Below are 23,310 nucleotides of genomic sequence, written 5' to 3'. Positions count from 1 at the left end.
TTTGGTCTCCGGTCTCTGAATCCCTGGACAGGCTTTCATGGCTTCTTGTCATTAGGTGAGTCCTATTAAGTGTAAGGAAACTTCTGAACAAGTTACCGCCGTTCAGCCATTATGCACACCTGCACAGAAGGCTTTGGAAGAGAGAGGGCTGCAGGGTGCAGGTGGTGTCCATTTACCACGTTTACTAGCCTGTGCTCGGTGCAGTCGAGGACCGGTGAGGAAAACATGACCCTGTACTCATGGAATTAATAACCTAGTAGGCTTGGATAAAATAACTGTGTTGGTCATATTTTTTTGGCTATTTAGTCCCTTGGACTTGTTGCTTAGAACTAAGAGTTTGTGAGTTAGCCTAAGAGCTCAGCTACACTTTGAGAGGTTTCTTTTTCTCATTCATTTGTATTTTTAGATGCAGCTGAGGCTACCGGGTCTGAGTCTAAATCAGGGGACCGGCCGGCCCATGGGCCATGTTTGGTTTGTACAGTGGGTAATCAGGGAATACAATACAAACATCCAGATTGTTGATTTTTGTTGGAAATTGGAAACTCTACCAGTGGATTTTTTTTTTTTTGAAATTGGAAGCTCAGCGCTGGGGCCTGAATTTCTGCTGGGGGATAATACATTGTAGCTGAAAAGACACCCTGTGAGATGGATTATGAGCTTTCTAGTTCACCAAAGTCCCCACCACTCCCTGCTGCTTTAAATTACTTTGTTCATTGCTATTACCTACCTACCTCCTGAGGACACATGAGTCTATTAACCCAATCCGTTCAAGTATCATCTTATGTGAGTGGTGAGGTCTTCAACATTCTAAGCAGTTGCCAAGTGGGAAAGAAGCTAGTGTGAGGCCTTTATTTAACCAGAGTGGGGTGAGGGAAAAGCACTGCTACTTAGGGTAAGCAGGAATCTGTGCGGGGTGGATAGGATAGTCGTGAACTCTGTTTCAGAGTCAGCGACAGATCCATGCTTGCCTTAACTTTGGGTAGCAGTGCCTTGCGCTCATAGCCTTACAGTGTTTAAGTGATCCACATCTTTCCCATTTTAGACAGAAGGACTAAGTGAATACTCTGGGCACGGTGAGCATGGTGTGGTCCAAAACCCGAGACCTCGTGGCTCTGGCGCGATTTTATGGTGAGTTGCAGTGAATGGGGTCGTAGCCTTTTAAGGTCTGATGCTACAGCACAAGGGTATCTGATCCAAAAGGTAAGAGAGGTGCAATGGGAGGGTAAATTCTCTTCATAAGAAACTTGGAGGGGAAACTCTACATCTATTATGATTCTACCCAATAAAGTTGGCAGCTCAGTTTGAATTCTTTAGTGACATTTAAATAAGTAGGACCCAAAGTGACACAGATACGTATGTATATGTATATGTATAAAATATACTCTCCCAGATACATTAAAAAGTGATTTTGTAATAGTATTGATTTAAAGGCCATGCCTATTTTTCCACAAAACAGTAGGAATTTATAACGCTTATAATATAAAATAATATTAGTGGTCCTTTTGGAACGGCTTCAGGTAGTTTTATAGAGGACTCTTAAAAGAGCAGAAATGGTAAAAAGGGAAATTTTGCCATACCTCAAGACAAATGTGGTTGTTTTTGCCTTGAGTTTTTATAAAAGATCCTTTCAGTTACATCATAAAAGCTCCAAAAAAGCCACAGTTTTATGGAAGAATATAAAGGTGAGGGAGCCTGGCCCCTTCCCACAGGGGAAGAGAAGAGCTGCTGTCTGGTGTGGAGGAGACCTGAAAGCTGCTGGAGGACCCCTTGGTTTTCCTCTCCCCTAAAACATCCCCAGTGGACCACGTTTCCCCAGCAGCTTTGTGCTTCTCAGAAGGGAGTGAAGACACCCTGCATCTCTTACCTGGGGCAGCGTTCCTTTCACTAATGCAGGGATATCGGCCCTGGAGTAACCAATGGCAGCGAGGCCATCATCAACACCCAGATCGAATAAGAATTTCCGGAGTGTGTCTGCCAAAATAGGCCCAGCATCTGGGATCCTGGCCGTGCGGGTATCAGCTCCTAGAAGACACAAAGTGCTGACTGTAGAGACAAAGGGTATCATTCAGTCACAAGATAGCTGAATATATAACCTACTGCTGCCTCCCTACCACCAAGGACAAGGGCACCGCTCTGCCTCCACACGGAGGCCAGCCCAGTGATCAGCCCTGCAGAACAAAGATGGGCCAGGCCAGCCTGCAGAACCCCGAGATCCTTTGCAGAGAAGTTGGCTGAGGCTAACCTGGCTTTCACATATCCAATGGGCTGCTCGCCCCTGGTGTGGTGGGAAGAGGAGGAACTGAGCCAAGAAAAGAAGCACAGGGAGGAGACCAAAAAAGAAGGCTGGTGTTTGGATGAGGAGGAAGGAGCATTTGTAGGAGAAAAGCTTATGTAACTTTCAAGGCTTGGAATTTGCTGACATCTAGAGGTATATGTGTTCAATATCTTTTCTCATTGCAACATCTTAGGAAAAGAAGACCAACACTTCGCAAACACCTTGTGTGGCAAGGACATATAGAGGTACAAAAGTCTAACACTGACTGCCCCAAAGGAGGAGAATGACAAAAATGGATTATATGTAGCCAGGCAAGGAAATATTTCTTCTCTATAGCTATAAAACTTCTTATTTTGGGCTCTGTTGCCAAAGGGCAGGGCGGGTTCCTCTAAATAAATATTACAGAACCAGTCAGACAGAACCAAGAACATAAAGACTCTCAGGAAACAGTATTTAGGGGTGCCTGGGTGGCTCAGTTGTTAAGCTTCTGCCGTCGGCTCAGGTCATGGTCCCAGCTGGGGTCCTGGGATTGAGCCCTGCATCGGGCTCCCTGCTCAGCGGGAAGTCTGCTTCTCCCTCTCCCACTCCCCCTGCTTGTGTTCCCTCTCTTGCTGTGTCTCTCTCTGTCAAAAAAAGAAAATCTTAAAAAAAAAAAACAGAAAAGAGTATTTACTCTGTAGATAATAATGATGTTGGTGAAGGGGGAAGAAGGTTGCCAAGGGGTGGAAATTTGGACATGATTAATAATTAGTACATGAGGGCACCTGGGTGGCTCAGATGGTTAAGCATCTGCCTTCGGCTCGGGTCAAGATCCCGAGGTCCTGGGATCGAGTCCCGCATCGGGTTCCCTGCTCAGCAGGGAGCCTGCTTCTCCCTCTGCCTCTGCCTCTCTCTCTCTCCCTGTCTCTCATGAATAAATAAATAAAATCTTTAAAAAAAAATAATCAGTACATGAAATCGTAGAGACATCAGTGTGGAAGAGCTAGGGGTTCTGCCCTCAGGCAGGGTAGCAGTGAGAGTCCCCAGACCCTTAGCACTCCAGCCCCTCACCCGTTCTAGTCGAACACATTCACTGCCAGGAAGTGAAGCACTCGACAAACAGATGTGGCATAAGTCATTATCCAAAATGCCTCATGTTGAGTCAAGGCCACTTTCTCTGTATTGTTCAAAAGGAGACTAGAATGTATAGTTTATGTCCCTATTGAAGCACACTATTCAATTAGTTTTAACCTTTTTCTTCTATGACAGCAAGAACTGTTTTAGTAATCCAGGAAAAGGTCTAAATAGAACCCGATATGGGGCTAGTTGGGAGCGCGGCTGGATGGAAGGTAAACCTTGCCTGACAAGACCAGTCTGTATTACACAGTGGCAGCTGAAATATGGATTAGGTGGAAAGGTGACACACGATATAAAGTTTATGAGGTTTTTATGTTCCTGGGATTGCTGCCATAAAACACAGCATCGAAGCCTCTGGGTTTTCCTGTGAAGTGTTTGAGAAAAAAAGAGAGGGTAGGAAAGAGAATAAATTGGTATAAAGCTAGGAAAATCTAAGATTACATAGGGAATTAAAATATTTAATGGCTAAGTATGGAATCACATTAAACAAAACTTCCTATGCAAAGAGAAAGAATTGGTGCGTTCTACCCTGAGTTTTGTCTACTGGAGGAATTGCTTTCTCAGTAACGTTGTTGGTTGCCTGGAATTTTAGCTTTGAGTTCTCTCAGACTTTCCCATTTACCATACATCTAGCCTACTATTTGGGCTCCTTCCTACTTACACTGCGTATTTACCGGGCATCTATCTGAGTCCCCAGAATGGCTAAAAAGACAGCCCCAACCCGAAAGGGAAAAGGGACACAAGATCCTTGCTAAGGTAGGCACCGTATTTCCAGTAGCCCCTGCTGGGAAATCAGGTCCCTGCACTGCTTCTCTACCCTGGACTTCTCTCATTAGCATTCCCAGCACAGCCCAGCACCTGGAACTCTACGAAAGCACACACGTCAGTGTGAGAGAGATGTGGGGGGGAAGCAGGACACGTGGAGTCTGTGGTCATGTCTACCTTCTCGGAAATAACCTCTCCCAACGGCTGGAGCTAGAAGAGCATAATGAAGTTTTCTTTTTAGCTTTTCCCTTCCTACCCTAAACACAAGTAGGGGAATAAAATGTTTGTAAAGTTAATCAAATTCTGCAAGTCTACTTGAAAGAGTTCTCATCTTAGAAAAATACCAAAAATTTTTACTTAACACTAAAGCTAGCCTGAATATAATTTTTTTGCTTGTGAGATTCAAAAAGCACTGTGGGTGTCTTGTTATAGACATTATTTATTCTACAGAGCAGCAAAACAAGTTCTTCTTTTGGGATCCTTTTATAAAGTTTCTAGCTGTTTAGATTTTCTATAATTGGGAAGGTACTGTTACTTCCTGAATTAGATTCATTTTATTACCCACTGAACGTAGCAAAAACCATTCAAAACATTAATACTATGTAAAGAGTCTCATGTTCCTTGGGAATGAAAACGAGAAGTATCATTACTACAAATTTAACATAAGCAGTATTTGGTTCCATTTCATTGTTAATAGATTATCAGAAGCAAAATTACAGAATTTTAGTGCTGGATAGGACTGTAGGCAGGTCACTCACATTTTATTATTAAACTATTCCAAAGCAACTTTATGGGTATTATTATCCTTTATGTTTTATCCTCAGAAGCAACCCTACAAAATGCTCCACATATGTGGGTCACAGATTTATGAGTAATGGTTCGTACCCAGTATTTCTGCTGTTTCCAGGTGCCGTTCAGGAGACATCTGTGCTGTGAAAGTGAATACCGCTGGGGAGGTGAGTACCACAGAAAGGCCATGAGGCTGAAGAGAAACAAAATGTGGTGACCAATGGGGCAAAGTTGGGTCTTTAACCTGCATATTCTAGATATTAAAGTACTTTAGCCTGTGCTCCAAGCAATCAAGAATTGACAAATACATTTAACAGATACATTTATGGCAACTGCAAAGAGCATGAAATTTAATTAAAGAATTTATTATGATTTTACCACCAGTGGGTGATCCACATTATAATCCTTTGCTTTGTACGTCTTCACTAAGCCTGAAATTGGGTAAGACATTCCATGGCTAGAAAAGAAAGAAAGTCCTTAGGTTGACATACAGCTATCAGAACTTCAAATTAACAGAACAAACATACTTCTGTGGGAGAGCCCTTCACCGTCTCCTGACAATACAGCCATCTCACAAAGTGATACATTCTGTTTTCTTTGATACAACAATATATTATTGCTTTGGACATTTTGTGTATTCGTTAACAAAACCTCTGAAATGTTCAACTTCAAAAGCTCATAGAATTGTATGTCCAATGCAGAAATTGCTTCCCAAACACGTAGATTAACCTGACGATCTTGAAGAAATCAAGAATTTACTGTGAAGTTTCTTTAATAAGCTTGAGGGCACGCGTTTTCTGTTTTGGCCGGCAACGCCTTGGCAGCGTGCTCCTGCACAGCTGACGATGTGGGAGGGAGCTCTGTGAGCCAAGATGTGCTGTGTTAGACATGCAAGCTTGACCCTCCAGTGATCTGCCCCATCGATAACTGATACATCCTTTCAAATGTTACATACTAATAGAGTTGACTCGTAAATGATTATTGTGGTTTGAAAGGCTATCAAGAAAAGGCATCATGGTTTTTATTTGTGGGGTTTGATTTGTTCTAATGAAAAAACACTTTTTATATACTCTCAAATTTTTGGTGAACAAACAGGACAGTATTATAGTTTACTAGATGACTCAAGATATATACTGTGAGAAGCTTATATATTTGTAATTAATATATTGTAAATGAAATGCTTTACAATAGTAAAATCGTCTGTAAGTCTTTTTATGTGGGTTATTGGATGACTTTGGGCTTATTCAGCAAAAGATTTACATTTCATAAGAAGACAGAGTATTTTGGTGAACTATATGATTACTTAACCAAAAAAGGTATCCCTTGCCTATCACTTTCGTGAGATGGATCAGAAGCTATTGGTTCTCTGAATTGCTGTTTACTTAGGAATGTGCTTGACCTTTCTTGGGCTTCACAGTATTTGGAAAATTATTGCTTAGTGTGCTTTCATGATGTGAAACGGTTCATGTAGCTTTCAAAAGTAACTTTCTAACAATACCCAACATCTTAGTTTGATTTCTTTTAAGAGTTGTATATGTTTTTCGTAAAACTTAGAATGGTCCATAATCCTATTTCTTCAAGATAACCATTATAGGATGTTTCTTCTAGTCTTTTTATGCATATCTTTAATTTATGATCATATGTGCATACAGTTTCAAACATTGCTTTGGTTACTTAATATTTTTTATAAACATTTTCGCATATCATTTTCTATTCTTCTAAAACATTATTTTTAATAGCCTTATTTTATTTTTTGAGTACTGCGTTTCAGTTAACCATTCCTAAACTGTTGGAAATTAGGTTGTTTCCAAAATTTTCCATTATACATACCACTTAGGAAATTCTTTGATCATATGATGATTTCTTTAGGCTACATTCATAGAACTAAAATTAGTGGGCCCAAGGATATAAACATTTTTCAAGCTCTTGGGAGATTTTGCTCACTTGCTTTTTATTTTATTTTTTATTTATTTATTTTTTAAGATTTATTTATTTACTTGAGAGAGAGAGAGACAGAGAGACAGAGAGAACAAGCAGAAGGGACAGAGGGAGAGGGGGAGAGAATCCTAAGCAGACTCTGCACTGAGTGTGGAGCCCGACACAGGGCTTGATCCCATGACCCTGAGATCACAACCAGAGCCAAAACCAAGAGTTGGACGCTTAACGGACTGTGCCACACAGGAACCCCACCTGCTTTTTTAGAAAGGTGGTATCAATATGTGCTCTCAGCAGCCGAGTTTGGGGGTGACTTCACTGCACCGTCCATAGCAAGGGCCTATTCTTAATTCTCAGTGATCACAGGTATTCAGTGTTAAGGCATCATAACAATAAAGTTCTGATCAAACAAATAAATTCTGGGCTACTGACAAGGATTCTGATCCCTTTCTTTTTGTGAGAGATTAAGAGAAAACAAATTCTTGCATTTGAGGTTTTAAAAATCCACAACACATGGTGAGGATGTGGAGAAATCAGAACCCTTATCCACTGCTTATGGGAGTGTAAAATGGTGTAGCTGCTGTGGATAACAACACTAGTTCCTCAAAACTTAAACAGAGAGCTACCATATGACCTAACAACTCCACTCCTAGGTATATACTCAGTAGAAATGAAAACATATATCCACACAAAAAACTTATACACAAATGTTCATAGCAGCATTATTCATAATAGCCAAAAAGTGGAAACAGTCCAATGTCCATCTTCTGATGGATGGAGAAATAGAATGTGGCATATCCATCCAGTGGAATATTACTTGGCAATAAAAAGGAATGACATACTGATGCATGTATGGATGAACCATGAAAACATGCTAAGCTAAAGGCACAAATGACCACATATTATATAATTCCATTTATATAAAATATCCAGAGTAGGCAAATCTATAAAGACAGAAAGTAGATTAGTAGTTGCTTACGACTGGGGGGTGTAGGAGGATTGATGGGTGACAGCCAAGGGGAATGGAATTTCTTCTCAGGGCAATAAGATGTTCTAAAATCGATTGTGGTAATGGCTGTACAACTCCATGAATATGCTAAATCCCACTGAATTATACATTTTGAATGGGTAAATTTTATAGTGTGTGAATTGTATCTCAATAAGGCTGTTATAAAAGAAAAATCTATGAGGGCGCCTGGCTGGCTCAGTCGGTGGAGCATGTGATTCTTGATCTCAGGGTCGTGAGTTTAAGCCCCACATTAGGGGTAGAATATATTTTAAAAAAATAATAAAACTTAAAAAAAAAAAACTATGACCCAACAAATTACATTTGAATTAAGAAAACATTCCAGGACCCTAAGTTAAATTTCTTCTTTCTATAGCATATTTAGATCTTACCACTTGTCCTAAATTATAAACATTTTTTAAAAATAAAAGCAATAACTTGGGTGAAGAAATAAAATCTCAGGTTCGCTCACCACAGATGAACACCAGCATTTCCAAAGCCAATGCCAGCGAAAGCACTTGCCAAGTGCATATTAGACCTCGCTTCAAGATCGGCAGGATTTCTGACAGCCCTGTGGATGATATAAATACCTACATCAACACTGGCGTTTCCTACTGAATAAAAAGCTGCCTTAGGGAAAGATCTGTGAAAAAAGAAATTCTACTTGGTAGGAAGAAAAATTAGGCAACTTATTCAAACGACATCTTGTCTTCTCAACGAAAACCAAAGGGAAACATATTTTCTCATCAGTGGTTTTGGGCAAAGGCATAATAAATATGCTGTCAGGCTGCTCATGTGATAAAAAGTGCCAGGGGAAGCAAAGCACTGACCCTTGGACTGTGAGCTGCTCTAGAAAAGTGCCCTGAGACTCATTCTTCTTCTTCATTTGTCAGTGATCTTGACTGTGGCCAAGTAAACATACACTCAGAATGCACAGGGCCCAGACTACTTCTCTGAAATGAGTCCCTGTTGCCCAGGGCTACCTGCAGGCTAAACGCAGCCTGCCCAGCCATCTTTCTTTCTGTGACACTGCCCCAAATAGAACCCTCTGGAGGCCTCTTTTAGTATCTGTGGAAACTACACATGTTATTTTAATATTTATCCTTATGGAAGTGGGATGTTATTGTAGGATGAGCCTTTGCTCGCTCTAGATGTCCCGACGCCACTTTGTAAAAGCAAATTCTCAAAGGCCCCTTGCAGATGCAGCTCAACCATCCTGCACACACTTGCTTAGAAACCCTGCCCCAGGGAAGAAGCCTAAGACTGCCAAGAATGACAAACCACCCCTTGCTTGCTTTTCACGATTTTGCCTGGAGTAAGGGTTCCTGTTACGCAGTAAGAGTGCTACAGCCTTTTATCTCCTTTCATTTGGAATGTTTAGGCGTCTGTGGCTCCTTTCCAAACCCAGTGTTAGTTTCTTATTCCCTGAATACCAAGATGAAAGAGCAGATGATGGTGCTTTAGCTTTTCCTCTGTCCTTTACACCCCCTCACCTTCCACTGTGCTCTGCCAAGACTTCTGCCCCTCTCTCACGCACTGGCTGACCATTATCTGTATCTGCATCTACCCAGTCAAATGCTACCCTGCTCCCTGATGGTCTCCTGAAATAGTTCTGTGTCCTTCCCTTTGCTTTACTACAAAATGTAGACTGAGCTCCCTCTCTGGTGCAGCTTCCAGCTCGGGGCCAGAGGAAGCACCATGTTCACATCTAGGTCCAACCTGCTGTGCTCTTTCCCTCTTTTATGTGTACAAATTGAGTCTGGCTTTGCATAGGTCTTACTGTCTCAGGGATCAGCTTTCATCTCTAAGTATATCTTTGCTTGCTTGGGAGCCAATCATGGCTACATCATTCATAAATCCTTTGAAATCTTTTAGAAAGCTTTTTATATCTCCTGGGACAGACAACTCTACACATTCATTTCTTAAATTCAGTTCATGTTAGTTTGCTTAATGGGTTGACTCTGTGTGCCTTTGGACAGGGCCTGCATGGGCACAGCCAACATCTGCCTCTCTGGGTCTCATTTCAGCTCTTGGTGTAGCCAAATCTCAAAGGACATCTGCCCTCACCTGAGCTCTGGTTTCGAGGCTTTGATGAATAATCCTTCTAGATGCATCCTTCAGAAATCAGGGGCTCATATTTTGTTCCTTTGCCTTTGCCTTTTCAGACTGAAGGACTCAAGTTTCATCTGACCTCAGGTGCGTCCCTCCCCATCCTCTTCATCCTTCCAGAGCCTGCTGGTCTCTGGTGCTCCTCTGTGTCCACTGACTGATCTTTTGATCAACAGGCGTGCTCAGGATATTTCAGGATCTGGCACGCTATATTTTATGTGAGGGTGGAATGTGGTTTTCCTGTTCTATTTCTTCCCTCCCTTCCTCCCTTCCTTTTTCTTTCTTTCAATTTTATTTTTAAGTAATTTCGACATCCATTGTGGGGCTCGAACTTACAACCCCAAGATCAAGATTTGCATGCTTTATTGACTGAGCCAGCCAGGCACCCCTTCCGTTCCATTTCTATCTCCTTTGGGCCACATACCTCTTCAGATACTTAGCGACGATCCGAAGTGCATGGACTGCCCAAATGTCGCTGATTGGGTTGCTGCCCTGGTATGCTGGCCGAGTGATAGGATTTGAAGGGCAGGGGCTCCGCATGTGGTAGGGGAGGGCAGTATAGGACTCCAGGGCATGGCTAATGAGAAATATTTAAAACACACAGATTGAAAGCACCTTCCTCTTTTTTCCCTCCATTCAGATCACAGACTCTCTTGGACATGTTCAGTATTCACTCCACTGCAGATATGCTCTGTAGCAGTGATAATCACAGTGCATCCCAGCAGGTCAGACTCTTGCCCACAATAGTCATTGCTTATTATAGAAATTAACAGTGAAGTTTATATTAACAGCATTACAGTGTTTTTTGACCAGTATGTATTACTGGATTACATGTGGCCCCTTTCTAGTGCGAATAAATCTTTATGATGTTGAATTTTTACATATTTGTGTCATGAAGAAAAGCACTGAATCTAAAAAATGATTTCCTTGTAAAATATATCATTTTATACCTTGCACTGATCAAATACCATATCACCCAAGGAGGGTCATAGTTATATGACCCTCCTATTAAGAGTGCGGTGCAGTGGGTGAGAACACAGACGCTGGGGTCAGCTGTAAATCCTGGCACCAGACCTTCCTGTTGCAGGCCTGGGGTAAGTCACTAGCTAACCTGTGACTCTAAGACAAGGACAAATACTACTATGCCTTCCTGGTGCTGCTGTGAAAATTAAATGAGGTGGTACATGTAAAGTACTTAGAATAATGAGCAGCACATTGTAAAACTTACCATTCACTGTTATTATTAAATTTTGGCCTGAAAAAAAATTCAGTTCTTTTTTCTGACATGCCCTAAACTAAAGGTTGGCTATTTCAAGAACCAAGCTTCAGAATTTCCTCCACCTGCTGGGGTGCCATCAATTCTAATGAATCAATTGCAGAAGAGAAAAAAAAAGCATAGCCATCTAGATCAATGATGCATTGGGAACACAATGTAACATGAACTGTTTCAGGCATGAATTATGGTTTTCAGTCTTAGAATGGAGAAATTCTTCTACACCTGAGAAGCAGATAAAATCTTTTGAACAAACCATTGGAATTTTTTTTTTTAAATAGTTGGTAGATGGTTTTATGGCTTTATGGTTCTTAATCTGTTCAATCTGTGGGCAATGCAAGAATGAGGTGTCCATGTCGGGAGATATTAACCAAATACCTAGGATGTGACAGTCACTGTGCTAAGGGACAGGGATGGAGAAGTGAGTAAGATGGTCCTGTCCTCATCAAGCTCACAGTGCAGTGAAGGAGATGGGCATGTGAAATGGAAGTGTCTTAGAATGTATAGGCCACCCAATGGGGAAAAGCAAAGAACGGAGTGGTCAGTTGTACCTGAGGAGAGGAAAGGGGGTGGGGGTCAGCAAAGGCTCCATCAAGGGGAGAATGCTCCAGTGGAACTGGAAGATGAATGTTCCAAACAGATAAAGAGCTGAGCACTGGGGACATTCCAGGGCCAAAGAAATTTGGCCTTCTGGCAGTAGGCGTGGAAAGCCACTAAAAGACTTGTCAGGCAGAGGTATGTGTGTGTGCACGCATGTATATGTGTTTGCTGAGGCTGTTATGGAGGACAGACAGAAGGACTATGGGATGGAAGAAGGGAGACTGACAAGGAGACTACTGCAACTGTCCAAGCAAGGCTTGGGCAGGTCTGAACCAAGGTGGGAACAATGACGCTCGAGAGGAGGGAGCAGATAGGAGAGATTCAAGCAGGACAAGTGGTAGGAAATACTGGGCTATGTGTGGGCACGAGAAAGAAGTTCATAGTAAGTCCTGCTGCTCACTAACTTAAGGGACTCAGGAGAAGCTGTGAGGTGGTGGGGGAAGTTAGAGAAGAATCAGATTTCATCGAATTTAAGATGCCATGCATTATAAGATGCACCAGTTAAAAAAAATGTACCACTGACGAAGAAAACCATACAGTTGTGCCACAGATCGTAAGATGTGTTCTGAGTTCGGAGACGTAGAATGTGAAAAAATGTGCACGTGCAAGTGGATGAAATAGGTAGTTTGGGACACGCTGAACGTGGACGGTGTCCTGATCAGGGATCCAGTAGCACATCGCAGCTAAGGCCCAGGGAACATGCAGTATGACTCTGGCAAGTCACTACATCTCCAAGCCAGGCTTCTTTCTCGTGTGGCTCAGAGCTGTAGTGAAGTGGTGATGTGTGCAAAGTGCTGACGTGGTGAAATGTCCGCTCCCTTTCCTGCCCTCTTCCGTGCCGTGGCAGCCCTGGCTGTTTCCTGCTTCCTGTAGCCATAGAGGCAGGTGCTGTGGGTCTGAGATGCTGCACAAAGCTCCGCCTGCTCCTTTTGCTGTGTCCCTGTGGCAGCCGCCGTGGCTGGCCTGGTTGATCCTGGACAGCGGCCTATGGCTTACCCAGGAGCCCACCTAGTCACCAACCTTTACAGGTTCTGCGTTTTCGTCTGGGAAAGGGGATAAGGACAGCCAAAGCTGGTGTGGTTGTGGAACACTAATCGATGTCTGCTTAGCAAGTGCTTTCAGCAAGAAAATACTGTCCATGGACTCAGGGACTGGAAAAGCCCCTCCAGCTGGCACTGGTACCTACCAAAGCACATCAAAGCCGCTGTTGGCAACCACCCGGGCAGGCATGTGCAGGGTGTGCAGAGGATCGATCAGTCCCAGTGTGGGCTTGATGGCTCGGGAAGCAATGCCTAAGACAGGGATTTTCAATAGAGGGGAAAGGTATGGACACCATTTTAAAAAATTAAGTTACTTTAGGATAGCAATTCTTAAAAAATTAAAAATAGGAGATGAGATTCATTCTCATGAAGGGAGGCAGCAAGAACAGTGGAAAGAGGTCTGGAGTCAGAAACCTGGGTTTTTCAGTGGATCTGAAGCTCCTTCTGGTTTGAAGGAGCCAAGTGTGTACATCTCTTCCCAACGCTGGTTTGAATGGGTCACTGGCTGTGGTGGGAGTATTGACACCAAAGAAATTGACCAATACTACAAGCTGGCCATTAAATTCCTGATTACATTCCAGAGAGCTGGTTTACTAGCACACCACTGGTTTGGGTCCTGGTTCTGCAGCTTGCTATGTATCTTTGGGCGAGTCACTTAGTCTCTCTGAATTCTCTGTTAGATCATAACAATATAGGGCTTCTATCCCTCATAGCTGATGTAAGGCTCGTATTAGAAAACATTATGTAAAAGTCTTGGAAAAACTGTAAGGTAGAATTCAAGTATTGGCTACTATTATCTTTAATAATGTCAAAGGTTAATGTAATTTAATTTGAAAAAGAGAAGTTACTATAAATGTGCAGTCAAATACCAATTTATTCTGCCTGGGACTTTTGGATCTCTCTGGAGTGATGGGAATGTTTTATACTTTGATTGGGGTAGTGGTTACATGGGTGTATCTATCAAAATTCATCAAACTGACTCTTAAAAATGTATGCATTTTATCATATAAAAATTGTGTCTCAATGAAACTGATTTAAAATGGTGAAAGGAAAAAAAACATTGAAAAGATGTCCAAGAAAGGGAATAATCATTCACCACTGACATACAGGTACTAACTTGGGCACAGAAAAGTCCAATCAAGATTACGGCATTGCCATAGGCTTTTGTAGGTAATTCTCAAAAAAAAGTTTATTAGACTGTTTCATATTTTGATATGTAAATTTGGAAAAAGAAAGAAAATGTGTGTGTGTGTGTGTGTGTGTGTGTACTTAACTCTAAACTCCTTGATTTTTAAATATTAGGATTAAAGAAAAGGAGGTGGGGTTGAAAGGTGAGAGAGAATTAAACACAATTTTTATGGGCACAGTTCTTACCAGTTTTTACTTTCAAGCGTTCATAGTCAAAGATGGCCACTCCCGTAGTTTCACTCCCAGTTCCTGAGGTAGTTGGGACTTGAACAAAATAATATTAATTTACATAATGCATCTAAATAAAGGTCAGTGGAGATATTTAATTCAGCCTTAGGAAGCAAGGAACAAAGTTAGAGAAGGAAGCTCTGATGCCCCTGTTGCTCACCTGAGGTCTGTATCTATATTAATCCGCACGTAGGCTTCACATGTGTGTCTGCGTCTGCATTAACATGCATGCGCAGTAGTATGCCTATCAGCATTAACATGCATGTTTAATATGCATATGTGATGGCAGTGTCTGCATTAATATGTGCACGTTTCACATGCATGGTGTCCATGTCTGCATAACATGTAGGCATGTCTAACATATATGTGCACTTTGATGAGAATGTGGGATACCTGTATCGGTATTAACACGTATGTAGGATGTCAGTGCCTGTGCCAACATGTATCTAGGCCTAACATGCATGTAGGTGTCCATGTCTGCAGTAACACGCGTGTATGTTTAACATGTATGTGTAATGTCTGTTTCTGTGTTAACAGCTAGGAAATCTGGGAACTCTAGCACCCGAGCTTATGCAGCTGCAGCTGGGCATTCAAACACAGGCTGCTCGGCATCTCGGTTAGAAAATTCATATTTGCCTTCTCTAAAAGACATCTTTATTCCTTCTTGGCAGCAAGCACAGTAACGTTCTGCCTTTGCTGGGCTCCGTGGTTTTGTAGTTCCGTCAAGTTTCTAAACTTTACTAATCACCCCTCTGTGTGATGCTGACACAGTTTCACCAGAGGGTTCCATTTGCCAGACATCAATTATGGTGCTCCCTGCTGATTGCTCATTCATGTCAAAGCAGTTCATCTGCCTTCCGCTTACTCCTATACCATCAGAAGGCCCACTCACAGTGGGGGCAGACGAGGGGGAGAAGAGAGAGGACAAAACTTCAGACAGGTATTGTCCAGTTACCAGTTAGTGCATTTTCACTATAAAACTTTAAATAGTAATATGCTATAAAATGGGAGGGAGGGAAGACCAAGAGATCCCAAGGGCTGTGCGGGGACAGACAAGCTATTCTGATTTGGATTTGCATGTCTGTCCCCAGGGGCAGCCACAGAGCAGATGTTGCCCAGAGTGATGCAGCCATGCTGGCCACATGTCCCAGGGAAGAGACAAAGCCCCAGGTCAGCTAAAGAGCCATTGTGTGGAAGAAAGGGTTGAGTCAACACCAGAAAAATAATAGCGAATGTTCCCCTTATACTCCACAGTGGCTTGCAGAATGGGACAAAGCAGAGAGGTTTAGAAGACCAACCTGCCAGCAGAGGGATCTAATAATATGGAAATGATAACCTTCCCTCCTCCTTCACACAGTGACTTCCAAGCATAAATCAGCAAACTGCCCTACCACTGACCCAAATTGTCTCTATCTGCGCAATAAATGGAGATCAGAATTTTAAACATCAATGAACTGCTATCTGTTCTGCTCTCCAAACAATGTACTACACTGAAATGAAGAAATCAGAAAGCTTTGGGAACGTATACCCTAACATTCCTGGCTTGCATCTTTCCTGAGGCCTTTTGCCAACTGCAAAACAAAACATACAAACACACAAACAGTCTTTACCTGCAATCAGAGGCTTCAGAGGCACAGACACAGGCTTTCCCTTCCCAATGGGGGCATTGACATAATCTAGGAAATCAGAGTGAGGGCTGGACGCATACAGATTAGCGGCTTTACAGGTGTCCATGGTGGAGCCGCCACCGACAGCCACGTAGGCGTCAAAAGCTCCCCTTTTGACAAACTCAATAGCTTCCATGAAGCTTGGAGAAGGGAAAATAAAAGCCATAGTTAGGTCATATTTTTTCAGAAATAAATCGCCACGCCATTAAACAAGGCCTGGAGCAAGTTTTAAGCAACAGTGAGATGTGTTGGCTTCCACATAAAGTAAATAGCAACAATAAAATAATACCTTCTATCAGTTGGTTCCACCCTCACATTATCATAAACCTTAAAATTTATGCCATTCTTCACTAGGGAATCCATAACCATTTGTACGGGAGGGAGCTGGGAGAGGTTCTTATCTGTCATCAAACACACATTTTTAGCACCCATGTTTTGTAGGTCCTACAACAACAAAAATAATTTGTAAGTTAGGTTTGATTGCCCGAGAACTGTAATAGACTCTCTCTCTCTGGCAAATTTAACACTGTACATTTTTAAAAACAAAGGACTCAATTGTTGTCAATTTGCATTTGCTTTAAAAGACATGTAACATTTATAATGGAAGACTGTAGGAATCTTAAATACTTGCCATTCCCACTTCCTTTGTAACTCCTGCTCCGTATCTAATATTTGAAACGGCCATCTGAGGAAAAAAAAAAAAAAAAGATTTAGGTATAGGGTGTGTTTCACTTCTAAAAACCTATAAATGAAATGAATGGTTCCTTACTGTGTAGAGAATAAAGTATATATTCCTTAGTGTGGCCTTCATTTTAATTTATGACTCCTGAACGAGGAGGAGACATAAATTTAATCAAATAATTATGTAATTACGGTGTGATAAAAATTCATCAGAATTCATTGCTCCTTTATTCTTGCTTCAAAAGATTACTTGGACCTCTTTTAGGATTGTTATAATTACAAAACTAAACTGTAACATACAACATATATAAGTTGGAGACGTTTGTAGAACTGGGAATCTGTCCTATTTTGATGGCTGAACAAAAGACAGTATTCTAGACATTACTCATGTTATCAGAAGATTTGTATTCCAGTTCCATTACCTCCATTGCTAAATAGGGTCTCATCAAATAATGAGATTAGGGAACACCAATTAATAGTAGACTTCAAATGAGATAATAATGCATTAGCAAAATACTCTAGTATTTTTTCAAGTCATTCATAAAGAGAAAGAATGGATTGATTGTATCTACCTCAAAGGCGTAATCTGTTGATTTCCCAGAAGGTGCAAATCCAGGAGCTAGAAATGTAGAAATTAGCATCAGAGTAGGCCTCAAAAACAAAGCAAAAATAATGGTTTTTGTTAGTAAATTGGTATTTCAGCAGTGAACATAAGCATCTCCCTTAAAAAGCCTTACCTATAAAGAAAAGAAAAAGCCTTAGCTAAAATACATTTTCAAGTTTCATTGTTGCCTATCAAATTGAAATTAAAACTTGCATTTTAAGAGAATGTAATATTAACTTGATGCTGATTGTGTGAAAATAGTTATTTAAAATATTTTCTTCATTGAAATTAAAATATACTTTTGAAACAATGTCTAAAAATCCTCTAGGGGAAAAAAAAACCGTCTAGACTCGAGTTGGATTACTGTTAGAGAACAACTATTAGTAAATTCATTAATTAGAGTCTTGCTTACATTTCTTATAACAATTGTGATCAGTTGTTTGAATTAAAATTTTTTCCGTGGAGAAAAAATGATCACAGTACGAAATTTATATTTTTCAAGTTAAAGCATGTAAAAATTTAGTTTTATTTATGAGATTTAATAAAAATTTTTATAAACTGATATTTCTTTGTAATGTTATCAGGTTTTAGTTACGGCAGAAATGATTTCCTGTCATATTAGAACAAGAAGGCTTCACTTAATGAGTTTTATCTTTGTTTTCATCACTCCTGGTCAGTCATAAGATTGAAAAAGAAGTCTGCAACAATTTCCACTACCATTTTTTTTTTTTTTTTTTTTAAAGAACAAGAGACCACAACTAGACAACAATTTACCTTTGGATTCCTGAGGGCAAGGGTATCCTTAATCAAAATTCAAATTTCTTGCCTTATCCACTGTAAAGAAATAATCTATTACTCTTGCTACTGAAGTTTAGGAAAAGTCATAAATTGAATCCTAGGAAACAGTGAGATTATCTTTCTTTAAATTATTAATTTTATGCTCCCAAACAGGAGACTACTAATTCTTGGTTGAAATAAACTAAGAATTGGAAAGAACCAGCTGAAGACAAAATTCTGTGTATGTCCATGAGGACCCAGAAGGCTGGGCATGCTTTCACCTGGCAGATGGTCATTAATGACTGGGAGGTGCCTTGGCTTGTCCTAAATGGTGAACCACACCAGTGGCAGGGAAAAGCCCTCAGTCACTCTATCTGTTCTACTCCCCAACAGGCTTCTCTGTGGGTTCTGCTTAGTTTCCTGTACGGGCAGCCCCCCTCATTTCCATTCTCACTGTGCTGTTTAGATTTGACCTTTCCTTCTAAGAGGTGAAATCAGTTTTTGTGTCAGTAATTCATGTGACATTCTGAGGACACGCTGAAGCTACAATGAGCTTCCTGCTGCTCTGTGGACAATGGAGTTGGGAAGGATTAAGATGTTTGTGGGAACTGAAAACTTTTGTCATTTTTAATTACTAAGAAATAGAATGTTACTTTTTTTAAAAAAAAATTGATATAAACAAGTTTCTTCCTTCTAGGAACTGCTTTGCTCTTTAGCTTCTTTCTTTCCTGAGACGTATTAAAACCATCCAAAGAGTTCATCTTGGTTAATTGTGTTTGATTAACTCAGACAATCTTAAAATCTCATCTGTGCCCCCATTTTTAGCTTTGGCAAATAATTCTATTTAAAATAGAAAAAACATCATAAATAGCATTAAATATACAATTGAGCCAAACATATAATCAATCAGTAGCATACGTTCAGCTCCCATCGTATAATCAGAACTAGATATTGCCAGTTGCAAGTGAAAAGGCAACCATTTCCACTTTCCTCTCACATCCCCTGATTTCCTTGATTTATCCTTTGCCCAAATGTATTATGAGGGCCAATGGAGGGATTGGAAATTTGGGCCACTTTAAAACCAGAAAATGTATGATTACCTTGGGAGTAAGTATGAGAATGAGTGGGGCACTGGCATCTACGGAAAAGAAAAAAAGAAAAGTGAAACGAGAAAACCAAAAGATAGGATGCTTTAATGTGACTCACACTGCATTCTAGTCTTGAGATGCTAGCAAAGTAGTCGCTATTGGCAAACGCTACGTAGGAAAACCCAGAAATCATCATGGACAAGAAGTCCACTCGGAGTCTTTCCAGTGTTGCAGGATCATTCTTTCAGGAATTATTCAGTTGGTGCTCAATAAATGTCTGCAGGAAGCTGAGGTCAGCCCTCTGGGACTACAAGGAAGTTTGAGATGGGGTCTCAGTGCTCTAGGAGGTTCCAGCTCTTTTACCAGGTTAGGAGCTTTGACCAAATTGACCCAAGATTAACTACTCAATGCACCTCCCCTCCCATTGCCCCCACCCAGGGAACTTGTATTTTCCCATTGTCTTCAAGGGGTTTAATTTTCTTGAAACAGACTCTGGGCCTGGGCCTCTGAGAAGCCCTCACTGGGCCTGCAGGCCTCGCTGGTCACCACCTCGTGCCTCCATCCTTTCTGGGCCCAGCCCCAGGGACCTGCCAGCCCCTTGGGTGCCTCCCTGTGCTGGTCCCCGCCCCAGGGCCAGTGGCCGTGTCCCCCGCTCTCCAGTGGCCTGAAGTGCGCTCATGCCCATCACCCTCTCCTTCCCGAATCCCTCACGTCTTCTCAGTTCCCTGTCCGCTTCTCTACCCTTGGCTCCATTTCCCTTCCTAGTCTCTGTCGCCTCCCATTTCCTGCACAGTCCCTTTCTCCTGTTCGCTGTGCATTTGAGCGTCACCAAAGGGTTTTATTTCTTGCCAGAGGACCTTGTCCTAGTGGGGTCCCAGTAGATCCGGGGCATACACCCCCCCCCGTTCAAATTTGGAGCAAGAACATCTGAGGGGGAAGGTGGGGAAGGAAGGAAAAGTGTTCAACTCAATGGTGATCAAGACCTCAAAAACAGATTTAAGTCAAAGCAGACGTGGGAAGCGGGTGTGAGCGCCACCATGAGTCTAGGCTGCCACCTCCTGGACACGGCTGAAAATGCCGAGTGTTGAGAGTCCCGGGAGCATCCCAGCGGCGTGAGCCATTCTCAGGCTGCCGCAGGGAAAACACAGCAGGCAAGGCCAAGGCGTTGTCCTTCACAGGTGGGCTCTCTTTGGAGAACTTTCCCTGCTTTACACCCTCCAAGGACAAGAACGTGGAGGCAAAGGGAAGAACATCTCCAGACTCAAAACTTTCCATTGCCCAGGGCCTTGGGAGCACATGCTTTCCTACACCCCTCCCCCTTCTTTTTATTTTATATTTTTAAGGTTTGAGGCCGCCTTGATTAATCATTTCTATTTATTGTGGTTTTGAATTCCATCCTCTCTTGCCTTCTTGGGGCCTCCATCTATCCTGTGTTTCCTAGTCTTCCCCCTCACTAGATCTTTGTCATTGTATTTAAGAGTTAGTTTCATGCTTCAAAGTCTCTCAACCTCTTTTCCCCTCTGGCTTGCTCACCCTCTCTGGGCCTCCCCTCCTGGCCTAGGTCTGCTGGCTCCATTTTCTTGCCTCCCACACATTGCTTGGCTCCCTGAAATCTAGCTGCTGTCTCAACAAGTCTCAGCCTTCCTGCTGTAGTCTTACTTCTCAGACCCCCGACCCCCCAGGACCTTGGTCTCCTAGCAATGAACACTGGGCCACCCCCTCCTTGGGTGGGTGAAATGCTTTCCTTGGCTTCCAGGACTCCCCACTCACCTGGGTTTCCTCTAATTATTCTTTTTCCAGCTCCTTTCCCACTCTGCTCATTCCTTAAATATTGAGTTCTATCCTGGGCTCACCTCTCACCCTTTATAGCAAACCACTCATCAAGGCCCCCCAATATTTCTCTACCCAAATCCATCCACCTCTCTTGGGTCCTCTGCCAGTCTCTGGTTTCAGTGTCATCTCTCATCTGGATAACTACAGAGAGTCCCTAACAGGCTTCTCTTGGCTCCCCCTGTGCCACACAGTGGTCAGGGGCTTATTGCCAATGATGCCCCCCACTCCCCCTCCCATGGCTTTTTGGATAAAGTTCAGACCTGGCCCTGCTTCACAGGCCCAGCTAATCTCTCTAGCCTGGTCCCTCATCTCCGTCCATCCTCTGGAGCTCCTGAAAAATTTGTTCTTTTCCTTGAATGGGCCACACATTCTCTTTCTTGCCTCCAGAACTTTGTCCTTGTTATTTCCTCTGCCTGGAACATGTTTCCCTCTTCTTCCAGGTAATTAGTGTCCTTTCTAGTGTCTGTTGAATTGTCACTTCCCCTGGGCAGTCTTCCTTAAGGCTGGAGGCCCCAGGTAGGCCCTCTCCCCCTGTGGTCTGTACCACGCCTCCCTCCCCATTAGAACCATTATCACACTGTATTGTTGGTACCATTCCCCTGTTTGCATCTGCCTCTAGATTGTAAATTTTGTGGTGGCAAGACAAGATCTACCCTTTATCACAACTTTATCCGTAATGGTTAGCATTGTAACAGGCACAAACTAATACCAATTAAAGGAATATTGATTGAAGAAATAAGTAAATGAATAAATAAATAAATGTAGACGTTTAAAATCCTCTGAACTTTTTCTCTCTTTTCCTGGTGTGCCAAGACATAGAACCTGAGCTGGGGTAGGGAGAACAGACTGTGGGTTCCCCCACCTTCTTAGGATAGCCTGAAACCACTGATGGGCTTCTCTACTGTTGAGAAGCTGAGGAAACCATGGGTAGAGCAAGGCTCTCATTCACCCACCCTCTGGCTCTGGCCTGATTATTCTGGCCTTCCTCCCAGTATCACTGGCCAGGATAAACTGGCCAAGCTTTCAGCAAAAGTCAGCCCCTCTCCTGTGCACTAAATTTCACCAGTCGCCCCCTCGCCCCCCGCATTTACTCAAGGACATCACTGTATCATCTTCTCTGTCCTGCATCATCAAGATTTCCCTCCCAGTAGATCTTATCCACCAATATAAAATATTGTTTTTCCCTTTTTAATCTTTAAATCTTTTAATTTTTAAATATATTTTTAAAAGATTTTATTTGTCAGAGAGAGAGAAAGAGAGAGAGCACAAGCGGGGGGAATGGCAGGCAGAGGGAGAAAGAGGCTCCCCGCCAAGCAAGGAGCCTGATGCAGGACTCGATCCCAGGACTCTCGGATCATGACCTGAGCTGAAGACAGACGCTTAACCGACTGAGCCACCCAGGCATCCCGTGTTTTTCCCTTTTTATATTAACAACCTTCTCTTGTCCTTCTTCCCTCTCCTGATGCTGTCCCCACTGCTCTCCTTGCCTTTAGATGACTATACCTGTTCTCTCTAATTTCTCTTCTCCCATTCTCTCTGGGACCCCCTCCAACTGACCTTTGCCCTATGACTCCACTAACAGTTTACCAGGTCACTAATGCCCTTCACCTTGCTAATATACCACTCAGTTCTGAGTTCAGTCCTCATCTTGCCCAAATTGGCAGCAGCATCCTTCTATCCACTCCCTTCTCCCTGGAAACACTTTCTTCCCTTGGCTTCCAGGCTGCTCCTGGCCTAGGTTCTTTTCATGCTATTAACTCTGAATGCTGGAGGGTCCCAGGGATCGGCCTATGGATCCTTCTCTTTTCTTTCCACTCTCACTCCCTGAGTGACCACACCTTGTCTCATGGTCTTAAGTGCCTTCCATGCTGACAATTTCCCCCTTTATCCTTCTGGTTTAGATGGCTTGCTTGAACTCCAGATTCAGCTGCCTGACATCTCCACTTGAATGTGTATTAGGCATTTCAGCTCCCACCTAAGATTCAGTTCCTGGTCTTCCCTTAAAGCCTCTTCCCCACCTCAGTTTAATGGCAACTTCATTCTTCCAGTTGTTTAGGCCAAAACACCTTGGGCTCATCCTTGGCTGTCCCCCTGCTGGCCCCCAACATCTTTGACCTCATCTCCCCCTCACTCACTCTGCTCCAGTCACCATGTTCTGAAACCATGCTGGTATTCCCAACCTCTAAGTACTTTCCCAGAGAGCCACATGGCTCGCTCCTTCCTTCCATGGGTCTTCCTTCTCAGTTACCTTCTCAGTGAGTGTGGTTGGCTGAGACCCTGAAGATATTCAGGTCCTAATACCTGGAACCTGTGAACATTATAAAGCAAAAGGGACT

At 42.5% G+C, this 23,310-nt stretch overlaps 1 protein-coding gene across 7 annotated transcripts in view; it reads right to left on the bottom strand.

The window, feature by feature from the left end:
* ADHFE1 (alcohol dehydrogenase iron containing 1) overlaps positions 1–23,310 on the bottom strand; it is a 31,868-nt gene that overhangs the window by 5,478 nt on the left and 3,080 nt on the right. Inside the window, exons 2-14 of one of the 7 annotated variants that reach the window (XM_032421814.1) lie at positions 19,260–19,448; positions 18,051–18,110; positions 17,245–17,323; positions 16,623–16,676; positions 16,281–16,435; positions 15,935–16,131; positions 14,283–14,360; positions 13,055–13,160; positions 10,420–10,572; positions 8,359–8,457; positions 5,324–5,402; positions 5,042–5,138; positions 1,865–2,022 (exon numbers count right to left, since the gene is read on the bottom strand). In XM_032421814.1, coding sequence (XP_032277705.1) covers positions 1,865–2,022; positions 5,042–5,138; positions 5,324–5,402; positions 8,359–8,457; positions 10,420–10,572; positions 13,055–13,160; positions 14,283–14,360; positions 15,935–16,131; positions 16,281–16,435; positions 16,623–16,676; positions 17,245–17,313 — 1,245 coding nt within the window. In that variant the 5' untranslated portion in view covers positions 17,314–17,323; positions 18,051–18,110; positions 19,260–19,448. Of the gene's footprint in view, positions 1–1,864; positions 2,023–5,041; positions 5,139–5,323; positions 5,403–8,358; positions 8,458–10,419; positions 10,573–13,054; positions 13,161–14,282; positions 14,361–15,934; positions 16,132–16,280; positions 16,436–16,622; positions 16,677–17,244; positions 17,324–18,050; positions 18,111–19,153; positions 19,192–19,259; positions 19,449–23,310 lie in introns of all 7 variants that reach the window. The other 6 variants (XM_032421813.1, XM_032421817.1, XM_032421815.1 and 3 more) reach the window with 6 other exon arrangements.

This window comes from Phoca vitulina, unplaced genomic scaffold (genome assembly GCF_004348235.1).
Source record: "Phoca vitulina isolate PV1807 unplaced genomic scaffold, GSC_HSeal_1.0 scaffold25, whole genome shotgun sequence".
In the NCBI taxonomy this organism is placed as follows: domain Eukaryota; kingdom Metazoa; phylum Chordata; class Mammalia; order Carnivora; family Phocidae; genus Phoca; species Phoca vitulina.
This window is presented reverse-complemented; position numbering and strand designations above follow the sequence as displayed.